Here is a 15,339-nt window from a genome sequence, read left to right as displayed (position 1 = left end):
TCGATGGCTGTGTAGGTTCTTTGAGCAGCAGTTCTTCTAAAAACGATGAAAAATTGAAGTTAGACAAATGGGTTTAATTAAGTTGGCTATATATAAAATGTGAATTTTTTTCCATGTAGATAAAGACACAGTAAATAAAATGAGAGATCTGCGCATGAAAGCTGAAGATTATGAAGTGGTGAAGGTGATCGGTAGAGGGGCATTTGGGGAGGTTCAGTTGGTAAGTTGAGCTTCTAGTTGTACATTTGAATGTATTCTGTAGTATTTGCTCATGCATCTGTTTCTCAGTTCATGCATCTGTTTCTCAGTGTAGTGTTCAGAAGATGCAGTCTTAAATATTAAAGCCTTTGGCTCAGTGAAATTTTATTCCTTTACAATTTATGGAAATGTTTTTGAAAATGTCCTATTTCAGTCCTGTCCAATTGCACAAGTACTTGTTTTGCATTGAAGTCTTCTCTCTTAAAATGGAATGTGTATTACTCATAATCAAGAAAATTAGCCTTTACCACTGTTTACATGGACACTTGAAGAAGTCTTAAGGGCTAGAAGAGTTTCTGCCAGTTCAGGGACTACACCAGATTTTTGTGGACATAGTTCTCACAGATGAGAGATGTGTGTTGTTTGTGATAGGTTAGCAGCCAGGCTTGTTAATCCTGCTTTATTTAACCGAGTGCTGGTGGGAGAAACTGGAGATACAGCAGCAAGTATACACATCTGCTAATGAACTCTGGAAAATGCTTATAGTTTTAACTTTATGGTATTTAACATCACTAACTGCCAATATTTGTCCTTTTAAAGGCACATACATGCAGATAACGTGACTCTTATGCCTATGGACTTCTGTGTTGATAAGTTCTAGCAAGTATTTTAAAAGTAGTGCATTGTCAGATGTAATTATTTTGTGGATGTACAGTATAGAATCCTTTATAGTAATGTGAAGAGTCTTATAAAGGCTGTTAAATGGTAAAGTGGGAAAAGTAATGTTTTCAGTGATGTTCTTCATATGTTAATATGGCAAACTAATATGTTCCGTGTGTCACATTTGTCTTCACAGGTAAGGCATAAATCCTCAAGGAGAGTGTATGCTATGAAACTTCTGAGCAAATTTGAGATGATAAAAAGATCTGATTCTGCATTCTTCTGGGAAGAAAGGGATATTATGGCTTTTGCTAATAGTCCCTGGGTTGTTCAGGTAAAGTGATACTACTTTTAAACTATTGGCATTATAGAATAGTTTGGTTGTGACACTGCATGACCTGGAATTACATGTTTTGAAGTCTCTTTTGGTTTTTTTGGTCTGGTAGGGCATACATGACTAAGATAATAGCAATTTTTTATAGCAATGCTATACAAAAGAGCAAGTATAACACTTGCTTCAAACTGTATTTTTTCACATTTACATGATAAACTATTCTCTTTATTATTAAAACTCTTTGCCAGATATATTTTGGTGCATCTGCTCTGGAGTAGTTTTTTGAATCATCCAGCATACCAGTAAGCATACCAGAAAGACATACTTAAGACAGAGCTTCTGTAAATTCTGATGTCTGTGTGCATCTTTGCAAATTATGCCTGCTCTGGTTATTTTTTCCCCATTTCAGTGTTCTCACTGACAGTTTCTTGGGAGGCACTGCTGCCTTTGAAGTTCTAAGGAACATGCCTGAACCAATCATCGAGCATTGTGTGTGCACATGTCATCTTGTTAATTTAAACTGTTCTTACCCTTAAGCATGTAAATTCTTCTGTTAGCTTGGAATTACACAAACTCATTCAAGATTTACCCAAGTCAAATGGGTAACTGCTTTACTATCTGTCTGGGTGTGATTGTGCAGAATAAAACGTAGGAATTTCATCCAGTTTTAAGTTAAGAAAAATCTGCTTGCACTACTCATGTTGAACATTGGGCTGGCAACTTTAAAGGAAATATTTTTATTGTTTAAAGTTTAGGCTCATTTTCTATATAATAAATAAATGTTGATAATAGAAAAAGAAACACTTACTGATAATACAAGTAGAATTGGGCAGATGTTTGCAACAGAGTAATTTTAATTTTGTCTTTGTATATGGGTCCACTAACATCCCAGTGAGAAAGAAAAAGCATTTGTCTAAGTGTAATGAGCTTTCTTTAAAATGATCTCAAAATTCATTGTAGCAAATTCACTAATCATAATTTGTAATCAGAACTCTACTTTCTCCAGGGTAATGTAAGGAGATGGAGGATCTGGCTCTAGAGGTTAACTTCTTTTTAGAAGGTTTGCTGAATGATACAGAGTTGCTGCAGTTATTAGCAATTCTGTTACTTTGGAAATCAGCTTGCACAGAAATGCCTTTGATTTGCCAACAAGCAAAGAACATAACTGGCTTATTTTTTGTTTTTGCTTTTTTGCAGTTATTTTACGCATTCCAAGATGACCGTTACCTTTACATGGTGATGGAATACATGCCTGGTGGGGACCTTGTGAATTTAATGAGTAACTACGATGTTCCAGAGAAATGGGCAAGATTTTATACTGCTGAAGTTGTACTTGCATTAGATGCAATTCATTCAATGGGTTTTATACACAGGTGAGAAAGAAAAAGATATTATATAGGGTTGTTTATTTCCTGATGCTGCCAGAATTACTTCAGTTTAGGCAGTTTTAAAATTCAAGATACTACTTTTTTATTGTTATTCTATAATTATTCCATCTTAGAAATTGAAAAGTTTTTGCCATCAGAAACTGTAAGTCTGAGGTGATATAGTCAAAGTAAAGGTTTTCAGGGGGCTGATGTTCCTCAGTTTGGGGAGCAATAAAATTGTCCCATTTTACCAAGAGGTAACAAGAACAAAAATGGTGTGAGCATTCTTTTCTTTTGATTAGAAAAAGCTGTTTAGGGAATTTGATCACAGTAGTATCCACTGTTAGGAATTAATTCTCTGCTAGGCGTTTGAAGCCTCAATGACCCATTAAACAAGAATCTGTGAACAATGTGAGGAAAATCTCCCAGCCATATGTTTTCTTGTGAAGGGCAAAATGGAAAATTGAGACGCAGAGCAAAGAGCAAAGGGACTCGGATTAATTTCATATTATGTACTTGCCCTAAAGTGAAATGTAATCTTTTCTTTGATAGGTTGAGAAGTTTTCTTTTTGATATTTGAACTTGTATCTGTTTCTAGCTTTTAATTGTATTAACTGGGAGCAGAAGAATAAATTTTTCAACAGAAAATACAGGAAGAATTTGAGTAGTGTGTAGTACACACTATAGTATATACATTTTCAGTTTGTAATTTGTTCACAAGATCAGTGTTAACATGTAAGCTTTTGCAAAAAAGGCTAACACAAAGCAAAATAAACTACTAATCCATTGCTTGAGTAGGATCTAGAGCATCATTAATTATGTAGCTATGCTGCATCTAATGGGTAAATTATCTGGCTGAATGAACCATTTGTACGTGTGTATTGCAAGCTTTAGAAAGCAGACATTAGAAGATGCCAGCAGCACAGAGAGGTTTTTTTCATGAAAATTTAGATTATTTTGACACCAGGAGATTTTTTTTTAAGTTTGTTTTCCCCTGTAGTTAATCTGTTCAACTCTGATGAATGAAAAGGAACTTATGAAAATATGGGCCTACTGCTTAATGGGTCAGGGGCTGAGTGACAAAGGACATGGGAATGGCTGAGGCTGCTGCCTTTGCCCAGCCTTCATTGATAAGGTCTGCTTTCAGGCCTCTTGGGTCTTGTGCCCAGTGGCAGAGCTTGGGAGAGGAAAGCATTGCTCTGCAGAGGAAGATCAAGCTGAGTCCCAGTTGTGCAAACTGGATATGCACATGTCCAGGGCACACGGTGGGACATGCCATGGGTGGTGAGGGAGCTGCCAAGTAGCATTGTGATACTGCTCTCTGTCACCTTGGAAGGTGTATGGGAATTAGGAGATTCCAGATGACTGGAAGGAAACAAATGGCACAGTTGTCTCACCCCAAGAAGGGCTGGGGGGAGGGAGAGGAGCTGAAGGCTAGGCAGCCTAAGGGCAGTTGGATTAAATTGTCAGGAAACCGTTTCTGAGCGTGCGGATGGAGAGGTGATGGTGAGCAGCCTGCATGGATTTATTAAGGGTAATACATGCCTTCCCAAAGCAATTACCTTCTGTGTTGAGATGATGGGCTTCACTGATGAGGCAGAGTGTTTGTCTTGACTTCAGCAAGGTTGTAGATATAGCTGGGTTAGAAAGGTGCAGTTTGAACAGATAGAACTGTCTAGATACTCCTTGAGTAGATTGTGCTGTCCAGCAGCAGTCAGCTACCAGCAGTTCCCCAGGGGTTTGGTGCCAGGATCAGCACTGTCTCTGTTCACAACATGAACAGTGTTCAGGAGGACAGAAAGCAGGACTTTATAAAAAAAGTGGACCAGGCTTGAAGTTGCATGGTGAAAAGATGAAAGGCAGTGGATGACACAAGTTGCAGCAGGGTAATACCTAGCTATTCATTAGGAGTTGTTTCTTCTACTATGAGGGAGGTCAAACATTATAAGAGAAAGGTTATGGATTCTTCATCCTCCAAAAAAGAAAACTTGCCTGGATTTGACCCTGAGTAACGTAATGTAACTTTGAAGTCCAATCTGACTTTGCAGCTCTAATTTGATCAGGCAGGTAACTGAGAGTCTTACAAAAATTCCTTCCAACCAAAATTATTCTGTGAATGTACTGGTACATTTGCACTACATTTCATCTGACAGTTATGGCCAGAGTTCTCCTTTGAGGTCTCTGAAATATACTTTCTCCTGAAATTTGTAATTGTTTCTTACTGCGGTTCTGCTTCAGTATGTTCTATGACATCAGTATGCTGCACTTTACCAGTTACTTCATGAAAATTCTAAAGTGGAAGTACTTGGAGAGTGATATAAGTTAATATTCCTCTTCAGTCATGGGAAGATATTTGTTCACAATAATAGAATTTTGAAAATGACATTCAGTTGTTCCCTTGAAATAGAAGTGGTACAGGAAAGAATCTGTGTTTTCAATGACTGTTTGACATAATCAGTGAGGAACTTGAAGTTCAAAACTAGTGTCCAGATCTATTAAATTTGATGAGTGAAGTGTTCTAATTTTTAAAAATGTTGTTGTTCAGCAGTCTCTGTTGGTCGTGATACTTAGAGAAAGCAAAAAAAAGTGGAGGCAATAGTGATGTTTTAATGTTGCTGTTTCTCCATAAAATGTTGCACCTGAAAATCAGTTAACTTCCATTGTTTTCATAAGTTAAATCTAATAAATTGAATGATTACTTTTAAAAATACATATTTTTCTTTCAGAGATGTGAAGCCTGATAATATGCTGCTAGATAAAGCTGGTCATTTAAAATTAGCAGATTTTGGTACTTGTATGAAGATGAACAAGGTAAACATATGTTTGTAATTAGACTTTTCTGTTTGTGAAAGGAAAACATACTTAAAAGTGAAAAGAAAAGATACTGAAAAGTTTTAAGCTAGATGAGAAGGGCGTACTCTGTTCCCTTATTGTTCTTCATGGCCTAGTGAAAGGAACTAGATGATCTTTAAGGTCCCTTCCAACCCAAATCATTCTATGATTCTGTAATTCATGCATCTTATTCAGTGGCAATGTAAAGTGCAGAAATGATTCTTCAAGTACTGTTTTTTAGAGAAGAGTTTTTCTGAAGTTTTCTTCTTTTCTGAAGTCAAGCCTTTGATTGTCTCTAGATGCTCAGGGTTATTTCTTTAAGTATTTTGGTATGAAAAAGTAAAGCAAAGAAATGAGATGATTTTTATGTAATGTGCCAGAAATTAAAGAATCAAAACTGACATGCCAGTTGCTTAATGCCAGTTTTACTTATTAGCCATTGCTGACATAGCATGAGGACAAATCTGAGAGAAACAGATGTCATAGAATTACTTATTTTTAAAAATGCATTCTGAGGTCATTAAAGAAAAAAAGTTCAACAACAGTACTCGTGACCTGTGTAGCACTGTTCCCTACGCAAAACTGCCTGTTTTGTCTCAGCCTGCATGTATATTTGAGGAAAACATCTTTGGAAATCTGAAATATGTGGTACATAGTAGAGTTGGTGTAATATGTACAATATATTTTCATCATATTTCAGGAGATTTGAATAAATTACTGTACTTAGCTGCTGAATAAAAGGCACCAATGAAAACCAAGTGCAGGCTATGTGTAAAAATCCTAGTAGTCTTGAGCCTAGTCTTGGTTCCTCTAGTCTTCTGAAAGTGAAAGGTTATTCTCTAGAAGAAAAACTGCTTAGCACAGGAGCTTAATTTAGGATTTGCTGCATATGCCGCACTAAATTAATATTTATTTTACTTGCTTATGCAAGTATTTTTATGCAAGTTTTTCCACTGATCCATTTCTAGGAATGGCATGGGATTATTTCAGAAGTGCCTGAATGGCAGTGGAAAAACGATGTGTGGTTACACCTTCAGCATTCTGGATGACAGCTCCAGTGTGACTGATCTCAGTTCTGCGAGCACTTTCTCAGGGGTGTGAGGAACATCAAACGTTCTTCTCATCTGTTACCTGTTTTGAAGCCTCTCTACATAAATTTTCAAAGACTTATCTACCTTTAGTCTTCCTAGCATTCAGTATCTTGTGTCAGAGGCCAAAAACTTGCAGTTCAGCTGTTCCTGTTATTAAAATCCCTGATGTTGACCCATTTATGCTAACAGAGGAGCTTTCACTGTTTACAGTACATTCTGTCATCAAATGACACATTTATACTGGCATTAGTGGCTGTGTGGTGTGTGCAGGGCCTAGATGCAATTCTGATTACTTCTTGGATACTAACAGGTTTTTCAAGCAACCTCCATTGTGTTTGACAGATATAGTGCTTTGTTCTAGCTTTAGCAGCTTAGACTTCAAAAATATATTTAAAAAAAATTTTAAAAAGAATGTTTGTTGACAGAATTTTATGTGGATCTGTTGATGTTGCTTAGGCTGCATAAGCTCATGGAACTTACTGGCGATTTTGGAACTTACATTTGGGCCTGGCTGTTTTCCCCTGTTTTGTAGGAAGGAATGGTACGATGTGACACGGCTGTGGGAACACCAGACTACATCTCTCCTGAAGTACTGAAGTCCCAGGGAGGGGATGGTTACTATGGGCGGGAATGTGACTGGTGGTCAGTTGGAGTCTTCTTGTATGAGATGCTTGTAGGTGAGTAGTAAGATCATCAGAATTGACTGCACTACTTAACTAGACTCCCATGTTAAAATCACTCTTGTTTTTAACATTACAACTCTTCTGGCATGGGCCGTGGTTTACAGAAAATATTTTAGAAAAATTCTGGCAGAGTTCTCAAACATTTGTTCTTGCCTTTTGTTCACTTGGTTACATACATTGTTGTATGTGTAATTCAGATATTGCAAATCAAGTCTACAGTAATTTTGATCTGCTTTTTAATGTTTGTGGTTCTGCTTTTTCAGGTGATACACCTTTTTATGCAGATTCTTTGGTTGGAACGTACAGTAAGATTATGAACCATAAGAACTCCCTTACTTTCCCTGATGACAGTGACATTTCTAAAGAGGCAAAAAACCTCATTTGTGCCTTTTTAACTGATAGGTAAGGTTTATATTTTATTCATAATGAAAATAAGCCTTCATTAAGAGTATTTCTTGTCATGTCAATAAAAAAAAGTATTTGCTTTGTGTGCATTTTTAAACTGCTCAGGAGAAGTGAAGTTCTTAGTGCCTGAGCATGAGTGCACTGTAACAACTTGGCAATTGCCTGAGCTGTCCATGATGGTGGAAACAGAAACAGCAGAGCTTCTTATAGACAAAAGTTAAAACCAGGCTATGTCTGAAATGTAGCTACTCTGCTCATATAGAGATCTTCTTATGAAAACATTAGAGTTATATGTACATTTTACTGTACCTTGAGAGGTATTTTATTGTCTCTGTTGTTAGATTATGCTTTAAAATGAGTCTTTCCTTCAGAATAATTTATGGAATCTCATGTGTTTAACCAAAACACTCTTCAACAGGGAAGTGAGGCTAGGACGAAATGGTGTAGAAGAAATTAAACGTCACCTTTTCTTCAAAAATGATCAATGGGCTTGGGAAACACTCAGAGACAGTAAGTATAGTGCTTTTCAGAAATAATGGTCTGGTTTACCTATGTATCATGTTAGCAGAAAGACTGGTGTATTTTGTTTAAAGGAGTTTAAAGTTTTGTTTACTCTGTACCAAGCAGAATTTTCTTAGTGACTTGAGTGATGTACTGATTATTATCATACTATTTTGCATTTTTTCTAGCTGTAGCACCAGTTGTGCCTGACTTAAGTAGTGACATTGACACTAGTAATTTTGATGATCTGGAAGAAGACAAAGGAGAGGAAGAAACATTTCCCATACCAAAAGCATTTGTGGGCAACCAGCTTCCTTTTGTAGGATTTACCTACTACAGCAACCGTCGGTATGTGTGCAGAAAGCAAATTAATGCTGTATTCTTTGTTGGCGCTGTTTCTGACTCTTACCCACCAATATCTAGGTTTAAATCTATTCAGATACTTACTAATCATTCAGAATACTAAAAATTACATTCTTTTAATACTTTAACAATGATAAAGTAGTGCTAGACATCATTACCTTAAAATATTCCATTGTATTGTTGAGTGTCCTCTTCTGCATTGAGAAGATGCTGCAGAAGTGATGCTGCAGAAGCTAAGCAAGAAAATCCACTGTTGCCACTACCAGGCAGAGGTGCCTGCAGAGCACTGAATTGTGTATAGAGTCATGAATCAAGGTTTGAAAGTCCATTTGTTTTACTGCATATTACTGTCCCTGAGCTGAATATGAAGTTTCCATACTTTCCATCAGTGTTTCAGTGTGTAGTAAATTAAACCTTGGCTTACTAGAAATATTTCCTACTTGCCTGCTTTCTGCTTCATAATTTATCTCTTTTTTAAGTACACGTCCACTGACAGAGTGAGATTGTGATGCTTTATGGCTTTCACTATTGCTTAAAAGACTTTAAAGTTACATCAGTTAAAACTGTATTAAGGCTTTCAACAGTCATTATTATTGTAAGCCCTATGGATAGCTACATCTACATTCAAAAATCTCGATAACTTTTTAATGCTTGGAAAGCTGCTTTTAATTGTGGTGTCAGTCAGGCTTAAAATGGGCTAAAACTTCTAGTTGAACTGTCAGATAGAGACTGTTAGTTTTAATAGCATTTCTGAATAGGAAAATCTTAAAGGAAATAAATCTGGTTTTCATCCTTGCATAGAAGAGGAAGCACTTTTCCCAACCTGTGGTGAAATTCTTTCCATCTCTGCAAAGAGTTGGATTTGTTGTTACTTTTTGCCACGGTAAGGTGTAGAAGGACTTGTAGGCTTTCCATACACTTTGGGTGAGTTCAGCAGCTCAAGAGTTTCACCTATTGTTCTCACTTTAGTCTGTAACTTTGAAAAGTTTCCATTTTTGCCTTGCAGGAATATTTTGGAATATATTGTCAAGAAGTAGCATATTAGGAGCATGTTAATAACAGAATTTCTTCCTTCCCTTTTGGGGGACCGTATCAGGAATTTAGAGAGCTAAGTGGCTGTGTTCTTGCTGTCATTGAAGAGTTCTGCTGCTCTCTGCTACTATTGTGACTTTGTAGGCCTACTAGAACTATGATGCTGGCCTAGAACTGACTTTGGTCCTGTAATATTCTGCTGGTGTGATTGTCTTGAAAAATCTGAAATGACTATTCATGCTTGCTAAACCTGTAATCCTAACTTTTGTTTTCTTTTTGTACTGGAAATAGTTCATGCATTAAAAGAAAAATAAGTCTGTATCTGGACATGTTAACACAGATTTTGGAATACCAGCTGAGAACGCTTTGTAGCCCTATCTGGCTTGTGAGTTCTCCTCTAGATTTGATAGAGCTGGTGCTGTGCCTAAGTATCACATTCTTACTGCTCAGCAACCCTGGTGTGTAAAATAGGGGAGCCTCTTGTACTCCAAACAGCAGGCTTGTTTCCATAGGAAACTGTTTCATTTCCACTTTGTCATTTGATTGTCTGAAAGCCAGATTGATGTTTAATTTCACCATGGTTTGGAGATGCCTTTGATTTTACTCTCCTTGATCTTTTGGAGAGGTATTTTTATATCTGGAAACATCCACGTGAAACAAAAAGGATGTGTCCATCTTTCTCAGTTCATGTGTTGGAGTGTTATTTCTCACGTAATCTGATGCACTTAATAGATGCTTTATGTCTCTTTAGATCAGTTATCAGGCCAAGAATATCACATCAAATACCAAAGGAATTTGAAAACAGTAATTTGTATTTATTTACCTAACTCTTCAGAATCATTGCAACTAGAAATTTATGGTATTTTTAGAAAACATTTACATAAAATAAGAACAGTGGCTTCAGGGCAAACTTTTTGTGTGTAGAGCTCTTAGTAACTTTGTTGAAAGTTACACAATCTCTGCAGACTTTGCTTCATTACTGCTACTTGCTGCATAAGTGCCTGAGTAAATATTTATGGGATAGAAGCCAATGAGAGTGTTGTAACTAAGGAAAGCAAAGATTTTTTTTAATGGTTATTAAAAAAAAGAAAAGTGGTTGTATTGTATTTGGCAGAAATCCTTTTTTTCTGGAGGCCTTCTATTGCAGCTTTGTACTTTAACCTTTCAATAAATTGAATTTTTCAATTAAATGTGCTTAAATCTGATTATGTTGCTATTTGATTATCCACATTTTGGAGCAATAAATCTGGGAGTTATATTTTAGGATGTCTGTATTATCTTAATCTTTTTTAAACTTACTTTTAAACAACTCTTCAAATATAACTTTAAAAATGTTTTTGCAGGTATTTAGGTGTCCCTGCAGAAAATTCCAATGACAACAGAACAGGCTCCAGTGTGGACAAAAGTGTGGTATGTCTTCATCTTTATTGTATCCCAATAAAGAGTCTGCTGCATATATAAATAATGTACTGCATATATGCCATAAACTGTTTGAGTTAGAAATGTCTCAAATTACCTTAATATTTGGGATCAATGAAATCAGTGCATGAGTTTTAGCTCTTTAGTATGGCCTCCCTAATAAAGTTAATGGAAAAGCAGAATTTCACTTCTTAATATAACATCGGTTTTCCTGAATTGATTAAAGCAGCCAAAACTTTTTGTGGAACAGGATTCACAGTTTTTATCTTAAGAATTATCAAAGTACTTGTGCAGTGTTTCTAGAATGCCTCATTGACCCTGGGTAGCTTTATGGCAGCCATGGAGTCTGGACTTCCAGTGAACTCAGTGGAAGGTGGAAGACAATGTACCAAGCTTGGGCATTCTGCTCCTTCACAGGCCTTCCCCACAAGCTGTTGGGAGTTGGGGCACTGATGATCTGCATTTCTAGAGCAGTTCACCTAGCAAGAAATGCTCAGGAATTCTTTCAGTTACTTATTCCCAAACATCTCGGCAGTCAGGTTTCCAGGAAGATATGCTAAGGTGTTTGAGACTTGGTTGAGTGCTTGGATTCTATGTAAGTTCTGATATAAATCAAACTATTCCCTGAAAATGGTTTGATATTTTACAAATTACATTCTTTCCAGAAGAAAACATGGTCAAAAATTGATAATTAACTTTAAAATAAATCTTGGCTTTGACTATGATTTACTGTGTTAGTATTTTGTTCTGTTTTCTGTTGAGAGTAGAAAATAGAAAGAGTAGATATCTGTGTTCCCTTTTCTCTTAAACTAGCAATAAAAAGGTTTAATGACACATGGCACTACCCAGAGAAAATTTCTACAGGGTAGGGGAACAGGTTATGTTCTTTACTGGGCAAGTGAATTTAATCATTGAAATATCTTGATTTTTTATGTATATTGATGTGTTTGACATACTTTCTTTTCCTTATAAGCATTTGACTGTTGATACAGTAAAATTTGAAAACAAAGCCAGACTTTCCAATGTTTGAAGGTACTTAAAACTGTGTGCTGGCTTTTGGCTGACTTTGAAGAGAGTTACTGAATGGACTTGGCATAGTCATTGGAATACTACTCAGTGTGAAGATGAATCCTCAACAGTCCTGTCCATATTGTCAGACATATTTGAGTGTCTTGTGACTTTAGCAGTTTTGGGAGGTGAAGGTCTGGAAGAATTTGAGTGATATAGGAAGGTTTAATACAATGTTAAGTCTTTATTACAAGGTATGTTTCCCCCACAGTTCTTTCTGAGCCGGTTTTCTTTCATTACATGCTGCAATGAAAACAGTATTGTTGACACATGGTTAGCAAATAAATTAGTTCTGGAAATATAACACAAGATGCTACCTGGTCTCTGCATTTGATGTCTGTGTTTTGAATGTCTTTGCAGAAAGACATGAGTGCCACAAATTTCCAAGAAATTAATTGTTTTGCAAATGTGTGAAACTTAACAGAATTAGGCCATGATGGTGTGCAAAAATAGAATCCTATATCCTTTTACTGAATATTAAACCTCTTGCTTGCTTTGGTTTAGTGCTGCCATAACCACCTGTAAACAGTTTAGATTTTAAGAAAAAGGAGATTAACAGATTCTTTTGCACCGGATCTTAGGTTTTCTTCATTGCTCAGGGTACAGAACCAGACTCACTATGCTGTAGTGAGTAAGAAAAAAGAAAAAAAAAATTACAGTTCCAGAGGGATTTTTCTTTACTTCTCTCTTGCAAACAGGTTTTTCTTCAGTCCTTTCCTCCTCTGCTTCCTACTCAAAATGGAAACCAAGAGCAAACTAAAGCTTAAAGGCGTGCTTTTATACTGAGTTAATTGTAACTCAGGATTTTCTTGAGATATTCTTTAGTCTATTGATAGCAGATTGTGCAGAGCTTTGCCCGGAAGCCTGTTGTCTCTACTGATATAATTAGACTGCTCAGCGAGCTCAGATGGGTCCCCTGGGGTCCACCCTGATGTGAGAACATGCAGAGACACAGAGACGCAAGAGGATGCGATAGCAGTCCGAGCGAGTCACAGGCAGTACAGAAATGCCTCAGTTGCCAGATGTCTTTGTAGACCTGTTTCTCATCTATCCCATTTAGTTCCTCTGAGCACCCTGTCTGGAAGGGCTATAACATGAGTGAAAGGAAATGGAAGAGCAATCACACTGAACCTTTGTTATCCTCTGTTTTGGGGCATTTGCTGTGGTCCTTTCTTATTACAGTGAGAGCCTTTAAATAGTCTTGCTGCTTGCTTTATTTCTCAGTGGTTCATACCAAGGAGATAAATGTGTTGTGTACTGGTCTTTTCTTTGTCCTCAAAGTCTAGATTTAGAAGGCATCCCTTGTTTTTAACTACAAGCATTGTCTGATCCACATAGGGTTATGTTCTATGTCACACCAGTAATTTGTTTTCCAGAGCTGCTCTGTTAAGTGCTGAAATGTCTAATTTTTTGAAGTTTTTTGAGATTTTGGAGTTAAAAGCAAAGCATCAGAAGCACTTGAATATGTTGCTTTGAAGAGAGTCTAGATTAGGAGTCTAGTGCTTCTTTGTGCAGTTCCAAGAGCATTGAGGGAAATATGTAAAAATGAAATAGGCTGAAATCTTTACAATATCAGTGGAAAGGTTTATAATGAATCAACCAACATGAGGTTGACTTGATGAGCTCCTTCATCATGTTAAATGAGGATTTTGATGTTGGAATGGGATTATTGTGCCTAGATATTCATGAGAGGAATGAATTCCTGAGTTTATCCTGCTGGCAAACAGTACATGCTATGCAGTAATGTGCCATATTAACATCTGAAGTTTGTTACTGTCTTTCATACCTTGGTACAGTTCTAGCTGTAAAAATCTCTGACTAAAGAGATGGTGAGAGCACTTTCTCCCCATTGCCAGTAGCTGACTGGCCTGGTTCTGCTTCCTGAACTTGTGGGGAGCTTGAAGATGCATTGCAAAATACACGTGGTGGTCATGCTAGAAGAAATTTAGAGACTTACTAAAGTGCTTACTTGTATTTTTGGAGTAATATCTTTAGTCAGGTACTGAAGATCTGTAAAACAAGGAGGATTTGATTTAGCTTAGCCCTGTGAATTTTGAAGATACCTTAAATTTCATGCGCATTCAAATGAAAAAAACTGTCTTACTTTTTGTAATTAATTGGGGGGGGGCAGGGAGGAAGGGATACGCATCACATTTTAATAAGGTAAAATGTCTTATTTTGGTAGAAGAAAGTAAGCTGTGATACAATGTAAGTAGAACTGAATATTATGAAATACTTTTTTAAAGTCTCTAATTTAATGCATGTTCTTTCATGTACAAATATATATTTAAAGCTGGAAAATATGCAGAAGATGATCTATGAGTTAGAAGAACAGCTACATAATGAAATGCAGTTGAAAGATGAAATGGAGCAAAAGTGCAGGTGAGACTTTGAACTTCAATTGTTTACATAATTTAAGTATAAATAACACTTCAGTTCTGTGGTACTGCTTTAGGGATTACCAGGATAACACTAAGAATAGTGTTGTAGTTCTCCAAGGGAGTTCCAGGCACAGATCTAAGTCATTCTAAAATTTTCTTGAGTATGGTATAGAGAAATTTTTTTTCATTGACAACCATGTAATACATGTTCTTTCTGAGCACTTATGTGTTTCAGTTTACCTGATATCTTTGTATTCAGATGTTTTATTGGACTAAGGTACATGCTCACCGTGCTGATTTTTTTTGAAAATGTGAAATTCTGTATACATGGCATCTATTGGATTGTTAAAATTAATTAGGTGTTTTCTAAATATAGGGTATTTGTTGGAAAACCACCTTTTTTTTCTATGGCTGGCATATAAGAACAACAGTTTGCTTTATGAAGTTCTGTTTCTACCACGCTGAAGTAGCAGCTATGTGAGAATTGACATTTTTCTTGCAGTCACATGAACAAACAGTTGAGATTTCCCCTTTCTGATAATCAGACATTTTTACTGAGAGTCATGCAAACGAAATTCCCCTTCAGTTAGCTTCTCGTTTTGGAGTCTTTTCCTGAAGAATTTAATAATCCCTGGAGGCAACACTAGGTATATGATGCAGGAAGAATTTAGACTTGTGAATTAGAACCATAGTGTGTAGCTGTACAAGTGCCTTAGGTGTAAACTGGTAACTGAAATGGTCTAGTGGGAATTTAGGCTGTGTGACTCTGTTGCTTACTTAAACACAAGCTCACTGTTGACACGTTCTGATGGCTCTCCACAAGCAGGACATACATTCTTGAAGGATTTTCAGTAGCTGTCTTCCTGCCTTACTACTGAAGTTGTCAGAGCACAACTGTGTCTTCTGGTTTGTCATGCCATTCACTGCAGAGTTAGTAGATAGGAGATATCCCTAACTATTGCTACTGCCTCTTGTTGTACCTGCCAGGCTGCCTTGTCTGGATCC

At 36.7% G+C, this 15,339-nt stretch overlaps 1 protein-coding gene across 1 annotated transcript in view; it reads left to right on the top strand.

Moving 5' to 3' along the window:
• Positions 1-15,339, top strand: part of ROCK1 (Rho associated coiled-coil containing protein kinase 1) — an 82,696-nt gene that overhangs the window by 34,992 nt on the left and 32,365 nt on the right. The window contains exons 3-12 of the mRNA XM_005418282.2: positions 120-220; positions 1,055-1,192; positions 2,390-2,565; positions 5,286-5,370; positions 7,015-7,159; positions 7,429-7,567; positions 7,989-8,080; positions 8,260-8,419; positions 10,810-10,876; positions 14,247-14,335. Coding sequence (XP_005418339.1) covers positions 120-220; positions 1,055-1,192; positions 2,390-2,565; positions 5,286-5,370; positions 7,015-7,159; positions 7,429-7,567; positions 7,989-8,080; positions 8,260-8,419; positions 10,810-10,876; positions 14,247-14,335 — 1,192 coding nt within the window. The remainder of the gene's footprint in view (positions 1-119; positions 221-1,054; positions 1,193-2,389; positions 2,566-5,285; positions 5,371-7,014; positions 7,160-7,428; positions 7,568-7,988; positions 8,081-8,259; positions 8,420-10,809; positions 10,877-14,246; positions 14,336-15,339) is intronic.

The sequence above is a fragment of the Geospiza fortis genome, unplaced genomic scaffold (genome assembly GCF_000277835.1).
Source record: "Geospiza fortis unplaced genomic scaffold, GeoFor_1.0 scaffold53, whole genome shotgun sequence".
NCBI classification, from domain to species: domain Eukaryota; kingdom Metazoa; phylum Chordata; class Aves; order Passeriformes; family Thraupidae; genus Geospiza; species Geospiza fortis.
Note: the sequence above shows the minus strand (reverse complement) of the source record. Positions and strands in the feature narration are given on the sequence as shown.